Source organism: Streptopelia decaocto (genome assembly GCF_964273445.1).
Source record: "Streptopelia decaocto genome assembly, chromosome: 2".
NCBI lineage: Eukaryota > Metazoa > Chordata > Aves > Columbiformes > Columbidae > Streptopelia > Streptopelia decaocto.
In genome coordinates, this window is record NC_138655.1 from 121,976,156 (window position 1) to 121,991,886 (window position 15,731).

General features: G+C 35.6%; 1 protein-coding gene across 8 annotated transcripts in view; it reads left to right on the plus strand.

Moving 5' to 3' along the window:
* SLC4A7 (solute carrier family 4 member 7) overlaps positions 1 to 15,731 on the plus strand; it is a 95,548-nt gene that overhangs the window by 62,667 nt on the left and 17,150 nt on the right. For all 8 annotated transcript variants that reach the window (XM_082046729.1, XM_082046725.1, XM_082046728.1 and 5 more), the window contains 8 exons: positions 2,896 to 3,011; positions 4,452 to 4,609; positions 6,472 to 6,559; positions 8,227 to 8,373; positions 9,590 to 9,693; positions 11,269 to 11,443; positions 13,815 to 13,948; positions 14,504 to 14,749. In XM_082046729.1, coding sequence (XP_081902855.1) covers positions 2,896 to 3,011; positions 4,452 to 4,609; positions 6,472 to 6,559; positions 8,227 to 8,373; positions 9,590 to 9,693; positions 11,269 to 11,443; positions 13,815 to 13,948; positions 14,504 to 14,749 — 1,168 coding nt within the window. The remainder of the gene's footprint in view (positions 1 to 2,895; positions 3,012 to 4,451; positions 4,610 to 6,471; positions 6,560 to 8,226; positions 8,374 to 9,589; positions 9,694 to 11,268; positions 11,444 to 13,814; positions 13,949 to 14,503; positions 14,750 to 15,731) is intronic.

Sequence of the window (15,731 nt, forward strand, 5' to 3'; positions counted from 1 at the left end):
ATTCTATAGGTAGAGCTAGGAAGAGAGCTGTGTCACAGCTAAAGGTGAACACTATTAATTCACCAGCATCATTAAGCTTTATTAATGTCTATGAACAACAGCAAAGCAACTGGTTTTAAGGGGTCTTTGGGTCAGTGATAAATGTGCTTTAAAACTGAGTAAAATAATATTTAGAACAGCTTTGCTCTTATGATAATTACTTACTGAAAATAGTAATTGAGAAAGGCTTACATATTTGCCTTCTATGAGTAATTTTAATATTTTTTTCACATTAAGGTCACATCGGATTTTATTTTTTTAAATTGATTTTTATTTCCTCATACAAATATGATGTGACTTTGTATTTAAAAGTTTCATATTTCATAAATTTTGCCTATATTGGAGAAGTTATGCTTAAGTGTTGAACTCGTTTCCCTCAATGTGTGTGTATATATATATATATATTTTTTTTTTTTTTTTACTGAAGCAGAAATGTGAAGCAAATGTCTGCGTTCTTCTTGCTTTCTCGTAGACTTTTGTGATCACAATATTAAACTAACCGTAGCTGGCTAGAAAATACACGTGATCTTTAGTGAAGGTGTAGTTACAAGTACTTAAACTTGAGTGATTTTTACAAGTTTTTTTTAATCCAGACTTACTCAAGACTTAATCCACTGTTTTTTTGATGGAGACAGGTGGTGTATCTGCATAACAACATCAAGAAGGGTACAGCGTATTTTTAATGATCCCCATGGCAGCTTGGTAAGACTAGATGAATTTCTCCCTCTCACAGTCTGGAAAAACTACTAGGTAGCCTTCCTTGTAGCAGTACCCTCTAAGTTTGTATCTACTAAACCGGAGAAGAGAAGGAAATTAGTTATTTTATTAGTATGAGATTTGACTAAAAGTGTTTTGCTGTTGGAGATTGTAATTTCTTATTCTGATTTCCCCTGAAAATATCAGATTGATTGATATGCATAGGGAGATGCAGTATCAGACAGAAATGCTCTCTCAGGTCTGCAAACCTGTGAGCTGTGTTCCCATGTGAGCGCAGCAGTCTGTCCAGCAGCAAAACCGACACGAAGAAAAACTATTTACATGTGGTCTAGGATCAGACAAATGTTCCTGTGTCAGTGCCAAGACTTCTGAACCATAACTGTGACTGGTTGGAGACATTTTGAAGGCAAACCTTTTAGAAGAATCTGTGTCATTTTAGTACTGAAACAGTAAATTAGTTCATGCTAATATGTAGAGTCCTTGTTCTCTGTCCTCTTCCTTGATTGCCTCTCCACTCTTTTTTTCCTAGTCTCTGCTTGCTTTTGCTCACAGGGCATTTGCAAAATGATGCATTATTGCTCATCTTTCACCAGTCATATACATCTTCAGCTACCTACATTGTTATGCAGGGGGAAAAAAGTGAAAAGAGTTTATGTGTATAAACTTATATTATGCTCTTATGCAACAATTGTTTCATATTTTTATTCTATTTCTAGTTCTACAAACACATCTTAACATCAACCCTTATGCAGTTAAATACTTAAGATTCACAAAAGAAATTACAGCTTATTAACTTCATTTGGTTTTTTGCTTCAGGAAAAACTACCCACACCACTTATATCCCTATGAACTGTAAGAATGAAAATGAATGGTAAAGGCTTGGACTTGCATGTTTTCCAATGATCTGATGACTCTTTGAAAGAGCTTTTTGGAAATAAATTTGGGGATCAAATAAAGTGAATTCAGTTGTAATTTGAAATGCTAAAAATGTCAAATTGCTAAGTTATAAATACAGAGGGATGCAAGTAGTTACGTAGCTGTAGTTTGATAGAACAATAGCTGAAAGCTGAGGACTTCAGTTTTATCTTGTCTAGAGTGCTGCTTAACCTAAATACAAACTTTCTGCATGTAATACAAAGTTTAGACTTCTGTCTTTGTATGGATGTGGTTTTGAAAGCATGTTTGAGCATGTTTTATCACCACATCTAAAAGGTCTTGTGTAAACAAGCAAGGCCATAGGCGCTTGTAGTGCATGTTCTAGTGCATGAGCAAGTAAAAGCTCTGTAATCCAAATGATGGGATTTGAGCTTGGTTATGCATGCATAGACCAGCTTTTAAATGATAGCTTGGGAGAGATAACTGTGGTGCAATGTGGAATTCAGAGTGTATGAACACATGAGTTAGTTGTCGTTTGCATCCTTCACTGGACCTGCTATTCAGTGTTGCTAGTGGTGTCGCAAGCAACATCAAGCGTTTTTGTTTTGATGCAGGTGTTGGGGAAAGCTGTTATGTTACTTGAATAACTCGATTGTATGTGCCTTTTCATCTAACGTGTTAGAGAGACCATTTCATATAGTAACATCTGGTCAGATCAATAGTTGCAGCTTTGGTCTGTTGATTGAAATAATGGTTGGCAAGCTCTCTGTTCTTCATGAAGTGCACTATTTGCTCGTACAGGTTTAGTTAACTGCCAGGGTGTCATTCCTTGTAGTTGTAGCCTGAGGCTTGCCGAGGCTTTTTATAATGGAAATAATTGCTACATAGCAGACTAGATAGCAGAGGTGTTTGAGGACTTCTAAATATAGTGAAGATTCTATCTACTAACTACTAAAGCAGTTACAATTAAAATGTCAACAGTTGGGGTTTTTTCTGCAATTAAAGTAGCTCTTGTTTTCTTTCTGGTGACTGTTCTGCAAATGGCCATCATTTGGGCAATATCCAATTTCATTTTTAATGATGTCATTATTTTGGCAACACGATGACTTTTTAATGTTGCATTTGTGATACTAATGTAGGGCACTCTTACTGAATAACTTGCACATTTGCTTTAAGCGAGCTGCCACATTGAGTTTTGGTAGAGTCACATATTCAGTTCCCTTCATACACCATTTTGAACTTACCTCCTTTGTTTTAATTTAGGGCTACTAGCATCTCCACAGTCAGCACCTGGAAATTTAGACACTGGGAAAAGTGGAGACGTTAAAGGTACTGGGACAGGAGGAAGCAGAGAAAACAGCACGGTTGATTTTAGTAAGGTAAATAACATTAAATACCTTAATGTTTAGCACAAAACTATGTAACAAAAAATGTGGTTGTAGTAATTGCCCTCTTAGTTACAACTAAGACACGTATAGGTATGCATTTGTACAAGTGTACACAAGACATGTACTAACACATAACTTATGTGTATGAGTGTCAGAAAATGGTGTAGGCTAAATGTGTTAATGTCTTGAATCTCTTCCCAGCGGGACTGAACTTTCTGTTTAGTTTGATCTTTTCAGTATTTTGGTAACTTGGAGTGCAGCCATTGTACTTTCTCATGCAGAGGGAGATATTTTCAGATCTGCTATAAAAACACTTAGGAAAACAATTTTGTAGATGGTGTTTTAATATGTTTTTTTTCTACGACTGACTTTTTTTGTTTTCAAAGAGACCTTTTAAAGGGAATTTGCTTTATTTGTGTTAAGAATTTATTGTACAAAAGTTATCGTACATCTTAATCATTAGGAGTACATAATACCACTTTCTGACAGAAATCTTCTGTAATACTGTAAACCCCATGTATTTCTTACATAATTTAAATTTGCTGGGCAAGTTCCATTATGGCTTGTACTATAAAACTCAGTCTGCAGTTTCATCTGTACTGTGAAACGCAGTAAGACAATTGGTTTGCCAAGTTAAATAATTATGTTTAAGAAAAGCTAACTTACGCTGTAGTTCTCAGCTAATCATGGCAGGTGCCATTTATTCCTGGTCCTCCGTCACAGTCTTTGTTTTTGTTTGGCCTGTCCTTCTGTACACCTGCCTTGTCTCCTGTTGGGCAGGAGTCAGCCTCCTGGCACTGTAGTTGTGGCACACTTGGTGTGGGACTCAAGAGGCCATCTGTAAGTCTTCTAGATAGCAATGTAACTGGTGCTTGTTTGTGCGTGTATGTATGTGAACACAGAGTTCATGTGCTGTACCATTTTCTAGTACTCTACTGTAATTCTGCACACAAATTAAAGTCAAGATTTTCAGTAATCATATTCTTTATGGATGAAAACATAAAGGTACAAATTTGTTTTCAAAATTATGTCATATTTGAAATACACAGCTGTGAAATAACTAACTGCGTTTTAAAAACCATGTGTAATTACATGAACTCTCCTTAGTTAATTGTGCATAGATTTTGTTACGTCCTATCATGGAATGTTTGTCATGATAAGTAATATTAGAAAGGTGGTTATTAGTCTTCTAGGATATAGTAGGTGGTAGTAATTCTTACTTTCAGAAAATAGTTTATTATTAGTTTGCTGGCTGGCTGACAATTTCTACATATGTTTGTGTTTTCTGTACTGTGGGATGTTTAATTTGCTTTTTTATTTTTCTTCATAGCATTAATGTGTAGTAAATATTGATAAACTTACAATTATGTTATAGAATTTATGCTACCAAATGTAAGGGAATAAACACTTGTTTCATCTTTGTATGAATAGGTTGATATGAACTTCATGAGGAAAATTCCTTCAGGAGCAGAAGCATCAAATGTGTTAGTGGGAGAAGTAGATTTTTTAGAAAGACCTATTATTGCTTTTGTGAGGCTCTCCCCTGCTGTGCTTCTCTCAGGTCTCACAGAGGTTCCGGTTCCTACACGGTAAATAAATGCCTGGAAAGTCTGGCTTTACTTATACAATAAGATAATATTTAAGATCTCAAATAATTGTAAATTTCTGTGCATACTCTATTAAGCTCAAGAAATGTAGACTTCTGTTCAACATGATGCCAGTCATTTGCTGCAAGATATGAAGGAATGAGATCCACCATAAAATTGTCTGAATGCTTTAAATATAATGATGCTGTCTTAAGCAAGTGCAGAAGTTGAAACAGATAGTTGACCAAGAGTAAAAGCAATGAGTCTTCCAAGCTTGCGTTGCCATTGTAAAGATGGGCATGAAGATTGTTGAAGTTCCCTTCAGCGCAACACAGCATGACAGTGGGGAGGAGTCCATTAAGTCTGAAAGCCTGTCTAATCTGAAGCTCTGCTCTTCGCATACAAATACTCTGTGTATTATTAAGCTAGGTGGTGGAAAAACTTAACTTTGGTATTACATGCCTGAATCTGCATGATTGACACTGCAGTAACCAACCTACAGCTAATACATTGAATTGGTTTTTGCTCTGCAATATGCCATCCAGCCTGGTATGCCTGCCACCACCCCCCAAAATCATGGGTCTTGCCAGTATTATACTGTGGGTGTATTTACCACAGATGATCAAAATGTCAAACTGAAGATCTCAGGATGTAGATAGCAGATCATTTCATCAATCATCATGGAGGACACTTCATTTTCTGTGCACATTGATGTACTGGCCTGTTCTCTGATGTTTGGCATAAATTTGTGCATTTATGTTTTTTTGGTGTTTTTTTATGTTTTAAAATGATCAAAGTGTTTGTTTGTAATTTTCAGCTTATATATTCTAATGAAAGGCAAGAATAATCTTGGTGGTGTTCTTACAAATACATGTGAGAATTTTCAGAAGGTAATTGACATTAGTTCTCATAATGTTTTTTGGGAAATTCCAAATTTTCTGCATATATATTCTCATAATATAACTAAAACGATCCTGTCCTAAATTTTTCAAAATGGTCCAGACTTGCCAATTTGGAATAATATACTTGACTCTGAAGATGTAATCTCAGTTTCCGTTAGGGTAGTCAACTTGCAAAGGAAAAATAATATTGAGCTTTGTGTACTGTGAAAGAAGGTGCTACTTTTTTCAAATATGTTGTGCTTAGGAACTTCATGGAGTATAGGAAGAAGGTTGTAAAAATAATTACTGAATTTCGCTCTTTGTTTTATATCCTCTTGAATTTATAAGACACTAGTCCTGTTCAATTTTCTTTTTTTTTTTTTTTTTCTGAAGTATAATAGCTATTGTTGTTATTGGAAATTGAGACTGTTAACATATTCTGTGATCTACCCCAAGATTGGATCCCAAAATGTCACTTTACCTTCTTAGGTGTTCGAAGTGCAGGTTCCCTTCTTTTCCACTGATGCAGAGCCAGGATATGAGGGTGCCCAGTGTGTCGTACCCCGTCACAGCAAGTGAGAGCTGTTTGACTCCCATAAAGAGGAGATCAGTCATCAGGGAGGTCAGAGCAGGTCCTATAGCCCCTAGGCCAGTGGGAATGTCAGGAAGGATTAGAACCTGGAGGAAACACACATTGAGCTCTAGCCTGTGGATTTCTACTACATTTACAGCATTATATGAAGTTGAAAAATCAGGCTTAATTAAGAAGGCTTTGAAATAATTTTGGTTCAGAATTCAAATTCATTCCGGTGATGACTTTGAGGCGAATCTTTTCTTAGTCTTGCAGCAGACTTTTAAGATCTGAAATGGTGAAGAGGATATTTTTACCTCACCACTAAATTGTCTTTAGACATTAGTTTGAAAGAATCGTATGAGTGTATTCAGGTGAGTCAGCCATAATCATCTTGATTGCTTTCTCCACAGATTCTTGTTTTTGTTGCTGGGACCAGCAGGAAAAGCTCCACAGTACCATGAAATTGGGAGATCAATAGCAACACTTATGACAGATGATGTAAGTGATGTATTTTAAATACTTGTAGTCAAAGAAGTCTAGAATAATATATTTACCAACTGTTTTCAATAAATGTATTCTGGAGTGATGGCTAGAAGAAAAAAAACACTGGCTGAATGAGGAACTGTAAACTTATTTATTTTTTGTGTTAGTGAGCTAGATAATGGTAAATTAACTTTTCCCCTTGTCTGTCTTAACAAAATCCTAAATGTATTTCTGAAAAAAATATTTTGTCTTTGTGCAGATTTCATTTTTGTACCAAATTAAGAAATAAAACTATTAAATAGAATTGTGTCTGCTATGAATCACCATATGTTGAAAAGTACACAGCAACCTGTGTGAGTGTTCAGCACAAAATTTAAGAATGTGTGCAGTTGAATCATAGAATCAGTTTGGTTGGAAGAGGCCCTCAAGATCCTCGAGACCAACTGTTAACTTGTCACTGAACCATGTCAAATTGAGTCATCATAGATATATCTTTATCAAAGTGAGGTCAAATAATTAAAATCAGAATTTTTATTAGTCATTTGAAGTAATATGTTTAGGGCATTGGTGGACAGTTTTAAAGAGCACAGGGGAATTGGGACTTTTTAAGACTACTGTTGTCGCCTTACTGAGCAAAATTAGGATGTTTTAATTCTGACTTTGCGTTGAGCGCCACCTAGTGAATTGCTGATAATTATAATATTAGCGTTATCTACCAGAAATTCTAATACTACTTTGTTCTAGAACAATTTAAAATATGGAAACGTTAGCCAGGAGTTGATCGTTTTACAACTGCGCAACTAGTTGCTGAAAACAGTATTCATTCAGTGTGAGAATTGAATATTAGAAGCTGTAGTTGCAGCTCTTAATTTTTTAGGTAGGCTGATTTTAGGAATACTGTAGAACATTGAAACAGAAAAAAAAAATTCAGTGGTTTAAGAAGACCTAAGTAGGCTTAAAAGATAAAACTTAAAAGAGTTAATAGTCTGGTCTTTGGAGACAAACAGTTCAGGTTTCACACGTGCAGAAGCCATTTAGGAATAACTTCTGCAAACAGTTTTTACAACAAAACTAGCATTATTTTTTTTCCCTCTGTGTGTATAAAATGCATTTTGAGAATCAAAGATTGCTTTTTTAAATACCACCTATTTGTCAGCTTGGAATTTGTGTTGTAGTCTGTAAAACAACGTAGGGGTTTCTTTGAGCAGTAGGAGGATTGCTTTCATGGGCTTTTTAAGTACTCTTTTAAAATGAATGGAGATAGAGCTATACAAATGAAGTTCTTATTCTTAATAAAAACATATGTTTTGATTTGTAGGTTGTTTGAAGTATATTTAGCACAGCGTAGTGGCACAGTGATTGTAGGGCAGAATTATTAAGGCAATAGTACATGAACTTGATTTACTGAATATCGAAGATTAACTTTCTAATTAGTTTTAGACATTAACTCAGTATTCCCTTTGAATTTGAAGGTACAGCTTATTTATATTATGTTTAATTAGGGGTGTACATACAGGTAGTTCTTAATGCAAAAGTATGCAAGTAAAGTAAAATCCTTAACTTTTGAGGACCTTTAAAAAATTTCCTATGCCTTTTTAAAAACAATAATGCATTCCTTGTAATCTGTTTCTCCTTTTTTAAAAAAAAAAAAAAAAAGAATGTTGGGTACTTTCTTCTTATAGGTTTTCCATGATGTTGCCTATAAAGCAAAAGACCGAAATGATTTGTTGTCAGGAATTGATGAATTTTTAGACCAAGTGACAGTCCTGCCTCCAGGAGAATGGGATCCCTCTATACGAATTGAGCCACCAAAAAGTGTTCCTTCCCAGGTAAATGAAAAAAGTAAAAGTCCACTAGAGAGCTCCTTTTTACTTTAAAAATGCCATTTCCAAATGCAAGAAAATTGCGCACTGAGATTAAACTTTAGTGAAGCATCAGGAAAGCCACCACATCCATTTGAAAGAAGAAGTCGATTGTCCTTTTTTTTTTTTTTTTAAAAAAAAAAGTGTTATCTGTTTCCTTCTATGCTTTTAAGTAAATTTTATTTACTATATTTCCTTTGTGTAATACTGAAATGAGTTCATGTGACATCTAGGAGAAGTTGTCCGAAATTGTACCTGAGTTCATGTTATAAACTTTGTAATTAATCTAAGAATGATCAGGAAGAATATTTTAATTTTTATAAAGACTTTTATTTGCATACAACATTGATTGAAATGTTTTAGTGTATATTAGCTAGCTTATGATGTTCACAGAATGTTTGAGAAATAAATAAAAATGGATCATATCACTCAGCTGTTATGCAAGCTCAGAATGAGAACCAGAGGGAAACTGAACCAAAGAGGGACTCAGATTTCTTTCCTTTCTCTCCCTCTTTACAGCTGAGGGGAATTCCTGACACCACGATCAAAAGTGGGGGGAGATTGCAGTGCGGGTGGTTCAGCAGGTTGACATTGGCCTTGAATCCTGTGGTGGTTTGGGGGGGTGGGTAGAAGGTAAGGGGTTACAGCATGGCAGTTGGTCAGTTTATTCGTGAATAGCCTGTGGCTACCACTTAAGTCATTTCCAGTGAGCAGGGTTTGGGGTTTTTGGAGGGCAAGCTCAGCTGAGAAATTTATCGGGAGCTGGTGGGCAGGTTGCTCCATAGAGGAATGACTTCTCATTTGTACTTTAACTACATTCTGTGTGTCATGAAGTGAGGTCCGTTTCTATCAGAAGCTAGAGGCTTCTGCTCTGGAAATGAAGGAGAAAAAATTGAAAAATTTTCTAGGCCTCATGTTTGAGCCTTTACTGTGTCTCAAAAAGACAGACTTTACCATGTCTCAGGGATGTATTTCCTGTAGAAAGAGGGAAGATTAATACTGTTGCACATGGGAGGTGTTGTACAGTTCAGGTTGTCTGTGCTTGGCAAATGGAGGACTGCTGATAAGCTGGAAATTTGAAAAAGGTTTGGAAGGCACAGAGTCTCTGCATGCTGTCTTTAAAATTTTTAGTGTAAAGGCAGCCTCAAAGTATGACTTTCTTTTTTATTCTTTTTTTCTGTAGGAGAAAAGGAAAGTACCTAAATTTCCAAATGGATCTACTCCTACAGGAGAGCCTCTCAAAGAAGAAGGCCATCATGCTGGACCTGAACTTCAGAGAACTGGAAGGTGTGTTCACTTCCCTAAATTCTAGCTACCATAAAGAAGTAAAAATGATAAATCGTCACAGTTTTTAATGGTGACATTTAAATAAAAAATAACGGCATAAATGTTAGAGTGCATCTTTTTTTCCTTTTCAAGTGTTGGATTCTTGCCTACAAATGCTATTCCGCTTAAAGTACTTTCAAGCCTATGGCAATGTTTCTCAACACATTTGCAAAGGATTTCATATAGATGCTGCCTAATTTAACTAACTGACTTTTAAGACTTGGGGTTTAATGTTTAATTGTCAAGAGAATGCAATTATCATAGTTAGCAGGAATACACAATTTTCAGTATTGGGCTAGGTACAAAAAATTTCCATCAATGCAAATGTGTTTTATTAAACATGTACGAAATGGAACAACAAGGAATGTAAAATAGCAAAAAATACTTTGGTATTGGTTAGGTTTTGGTCTTGGTTAGATTTCTTTTAGATCTAAAATAAAGTGAAAGGAATTTCTTTCAGTTGAGTTGCAAAGTTGTTCTCTGTTAATTCTGAAATACTTGGCAAAAAAGTCCAGAACATTGGAAGTATCTGGTTAAGATTAAACCTTAATATCTCATAGGTGAGAGTAGAGATTAAATCAACTGAGAAATTCTAGAAAAGATGAACAGTTTTTTTAGCCCCAAAATTATAAACTTCCAAATGAAATGCATCTTTCTCATACCTTTGCAAGAAGGACTTTACAACATTTGTGTTAATTTTTTTTTATTGTTTTGGCTTTTTTATACTTTCTTTTTGCCTTTTTGCAGACAGTATATGGGGCTGAAAAGTTCCTTTCTGCCCACAGAATTATCTCTAGATGAGACTGTTGTCTTTCTTAGGAATAAAATATTTAAGGGATTTTTTAATAGTTCAAAATAAAATCAATTTTTGATAGATGTAAATTTTACCTAGTATTTTGGAGTCTTAATTTTTTTTTTTTTTTTTTTTTTTTTTTTAAACTGCCAAAAGCTTTTTAATTTCTTGCTAATAACTTACTCGGTTGAACTGACTTTTATATGTTTGGTTTTGTATTTCTATTTGTAGAATGTCTTTGTACTCCAGATGAAAACACTGTTAAAAGTGATAGACGTAAATTTATTTATGTACCTAGCCATATGTATGTAGAGAATTTGAATCAAAAAGCTACAGATACTTATTTTAGTAATAATATTGAAATGTATGAATGCAGTGGTCTTGGTTGAGGTTTAGCATATTTCTTCTGCTCCTTGTTTTGAATATCGTAAACCAGATTTGATTTAAAACTTTATTTAGGTAAAATCATTTTCAAAGATATTTTTTCAGTATCTAGCCCGTATACAAAAATACCTAGCCAGCTTTTAAAAATGTGGATAACCTGCTTGATTGTATTTGGAATACTACTGAATTGGAATAGATAAGATTCTAATTTACATTTTAAACTGTTATGCTTTATTCTGGATTATGAAATAGCTAATTTGTGCTGGCAGTAGGCACTGGCAGTCATGTGTAGCCCATAGTTTTGAACTGGCTAGAATCCTTTAGTGTACAGTTTGACGAGTTTCATCTCACCTATTTAGGCTTTTTGGTGGTTTGATACTTGACATCCAAAGGAAAGCACCTTTTTTCTTGAGTGACTTCAAGGATGCATTAAGCCTGCAGTGCCTGGCCTCGATTCTTTTCCTATACTGTGCCTGTATGTCTCCTGTAATCACTTTTGGAGGGCTCCTGGGAGAAGCTACACAAGGCAGAATAGTGAGTACAAAGAATGGTAGTGGCCAGGCTTTTAGACCTTCAGAGGCAAGTCACTGTGTGCATTTGTCTCATTTATTTATACTTGTATTTGAAGAGTTTACCCACATAGCCTGCCCCAAAGCAGATCTTCCCCAAAAGGTAATTGCTGTGGAAAATGTGGGGAACCCATGTGAACAGGAGAAGATGCACAGTGGAGGTAAAAAAATGTTTATCCTGCCTTATTGGATGAATGGCTTCATGAATTGAGAAAAGGCTTGCATAGCCTTCTTTTTGGCTACTTAAAAATAATGAATAGCAGTAAAGGTGCACCATCCCACTAGGCCTACTTTAGGCAAAGTCAGAGGCTCAAGGTGGACAGCCAAGAACATGTACTGGCCTTGAGTAGTAGGCCTACGAGGATGATAATGTGTATGGGTAGCAGTCAATTGTGTATTTAAGTAATGGACAGGATATATATTTGCTTTCACTAATGGTATGTTGTTAACACCAAGACAAAGCGGGTAAGGTTTATAAGCAGAAAATACTCTTCATTGAAAACAACTTGAATGTAAACCCTACACGTACGAAATTTTGGTAGCGTTATGTTGGGCAGTAGATAACACCAGCACCTTTTTAACCAAAATATGATTGCACTTTGGTGTTTGGAGAGGGAAACAATGCTTAACATCAGCAATGTTAATAACTTACTGTTTGTGTCAATTGGCTTGTGAGTAAACTAGTTGGAAGTGTATTTTCTGTTTTTAAATCTATCAGGAAGGTACAAGACTCTGTCTATTTGGGGGAGGGAAGGATGTATTCAGACACATCCTTAACAAATTTAAAGATTCTGGTAAAGCTTATGATGCTATAAAATTGTTCTGGATACTTAGATCAAGTTTTTAGGGTTGTATGATATTAAAATTTAGTTAAATATTTTATCTCTTTCAAGTAATGCTGTTGACTCAGTTTTTCGTTATTGATGTAGCACTTCAAGCAGATAGCAAATACAGAAAAAAAATGTATCTTTTCTGTGCACTGTTTCTGCTACTCTAAATGTAGGAATGCTTATCAAAATGTCGATGTAATTTTTGAATGTGCGTCATGTATAATTATGAAAACATACTTTCTTTAGAGCTTGATTCTTAAATACCTTCTTTCTTTTAGCTATCTGGAATTGTTAGCAGGTTTGTTCCTGCCTTCAGATACTTGGTGTGCATCATTGAATATAAAATTTAGTTACTGCACACACATGTTCAAGCACAGTAGCTGACATTGTAAGGTACACAGTTTGTTTGAAACCTTCCCTCACATTCCCAGAGGTCATCATCTCCACAGTACTCCTGTCCCTGCCACCCTGATTGAGAGCCCCAAGGTTAATGCATTGACTAACCAAAAGCACTAATTCAAAGGTAATAGAATAAGAGACTGGGATTATTTTTTTTCCTAATGTAATGAACAAAGACCTCATGTTTTCATTTTTAATAGCCTCAGTTCAGCAAACCATTTTGCCCAATTATAGATGCTTTCCTGAATTGGAGCTTAAGTTTGCATAAACTTAGTTTTCTTAGGCTTGCAAAATAGCAAACACTTAAAGGATTCCTAGTGGAATTTTTAATCTATAATCCGTGACTTCTCATAGTTGTAAATGTTAACTATTTTCAAGTAACTTTTGATATCATTTTAGGATCTAAAAAGTCCCGTCCCTTTCTTTTGGGGTACATTATAACTGTATTTTTTTTTAGCAGAAAACGTAAAACATTTAATTCAATAACTGAAGTAGATATCTTACTTCAATGAAAAGAAATGCATTACCAGGTGGGATGTTGGTTTACTGCTCATCTGTTTCTGGTGTCATGTATACATAAGCCAGTATTGTTCAGTAACTTCCCCTGCACCTCCACCTGTCAGTTTTTTCTTTTGTAATGCTTGGTTGATGCAGGTTTGATACGGCACACCGTATCATGTTTTGATACAGGTATGTTGCTATATATATACACATATATATATCACTACATATATCTATTTTCTTTACAGAGACAGATAAATTTTCCTGTAAACTACATGTTGAGTAACTTTTTTTTTTTTTATTATTTGTAGTAATTATTGGTACGTTTTTCTTCCATAGCTAACAGGACTAGTAACGTATTCTGATGTTTTTGGGTGGCTTTATGTTTCTCAGGAGTGAAGTTTTCAAAATCTTTTGCCCATGGTATTGTTACTGCAAAGCTGTGTTAAGTTATTCTTGTCTCAAACATCAATATTAATTGCAGTGTTTTTACATCTTGTCTTGTTTCTAAGTTAATGCATCTTAAAACTGTGTTTATGCGGATGTGATGGTAAATGGTAACCTGAAAGGCAGCATAGTTACAGCAGTTTCTTTTCCCCCAAACAGAGTGCAATAGAGTCTCTCTTTGGAGCCTCATTAACTGGGATTGCCTATTCTCTCTTTGCTGGGCAACCTCTTACTATTTTGGGAAGCACCGGACCAGTTCTAGTATTTGAGAAAATATTATTTAAATTTTGCAGGTAAGTGATGTTTGTATTAGCTTGACGCACTTTCTAACTTTCTAGTCCCTTAGAATAGCTGTAATTGAAAAACAGATATATGTTTAAAGTGGATGTCCGTGAAGATGTAGATGCAGCAGCAAGAGACTGAGAGATGGATGTGCTTTGGCAAAGCTGTGAGGTCCTGGTGAGCCTTAATGAGAAAATTGGTGATAAGAAGTAGCTGGGACCTAAATGAAAGTTATGTTCTGACTGTGTGAAGATGTTGGTTTTGATTCTGTAGGGATAAACAGGGATCTGCTCTCTAGGAGAAAGCATCCACGTAATTCTGGAAAGATCATCTCCATGGTGCTCCCCAAGCTAGGTAGTTGCACCCTCAGTCCTGGAAACACCTTGCAATGCTGCTTTGCTTTGGTGGAAGATGTGAGATAAAAGCTTCTGCCTCCTTCAGAACTAACATCAAGGATGAGAAAAGTGGTGAATACTTATAGAGCTTGGCTTCAGTATGTTTTAAAAAAAAATATAGTATAGGTAACTTGTGGCTCAGTTAATACTTCTGTTTCTTTCTTCACACAGGGATTATAATCTTTCCTACCTCTCTCTGCGAACTAGCATTGGTCTGTGGACTGCGTTTTTATGCATAGTGCTTGTAGCCACAGATGCCAGCAGCCTTGTGTGTTACATCACTCGATTCACTGAGGAAGCTTTTGCAGCGCTTATATGCATCATATTTATTTATGAGGCATTGGAAAAACTTTTTCATTTGGGAGAAGTGTATGCCTTCAATATGCACAACGATTTGGATAAACTGACTTTATACTCGTAAGTATGACATTTTTGTCTGATAGTAAAATACATAGGGAAAATGTTTATGGTATAGAGACATGCCATTTACTAAACTGCAATGTGTGCCTCTCCATGGCAGGGAGGAATGCTGGGGGTGGTGTGGGCATGAGAAACCTCAGAAAATTTCTATTCAGGATACTGTGGAATTGAATTTTCTGTGTTAGCTATGGGTGGTTGGAAGGAATGAGGGGCTGTGACAAATGCCTGCTTTAATTGCAGCTTTCTGAAAGGTCAGCCTGGAGATTAAAGGTCAGAACAGGAGTTCTGCCTTGCCACTTGCAGAAATCATTATCGTTTACCCCACCTGGATGAGGATTATTTCCAGGTAGCTGAGGCATGGAGAACTTCTGCAACTTTCACGTGCATAGGAGTTTGCATCTTTAAACAGTGTTGCTTTCTACTGTAGTTATGGGGAAGGAATATTTGACTTTTAGATTTTTTTTTTTTGAGAGAGGTGAATAATAGGAAATACAATAGAGCCTTGTTTTTTTCTTTCCTGATCAAGTATAACTATTAGTTCTATTCATCACAGTAATTAGCAGTAAAACTACCAGTACAAAAATAACTTTATTTCATTTAAGGAATGCAATAAGCAAGCTCTTTAGATGTATCTGTTTTACATTTGTTTTATTTCTGTGGCAGCTGTATGTTATCTGCCTGTGGTGGGTTGACCTTGACTGAATGCCAGGTGACCATGAAGCTGTTCTCTCACTCCCCTCCTCAGCTGGACAGAGGAGAGAAAATATGATTAAAGGGTTGAGATAAAGACAGGGAGATCAGTCAGCAGTTACTGTCACAGGCAAAACAGATTTGGGGAAATTAGTTTAATTTATTACCAATCAAATCAGAGTAGAGTAATGAGAAAATAAAACCAAATATTAAAAAACCTTCCTCTCGCACCTCCTTTCTTGCCAGACTCAATTTCATTCCTGATTTCTTTACCTTCTACTCCACATTC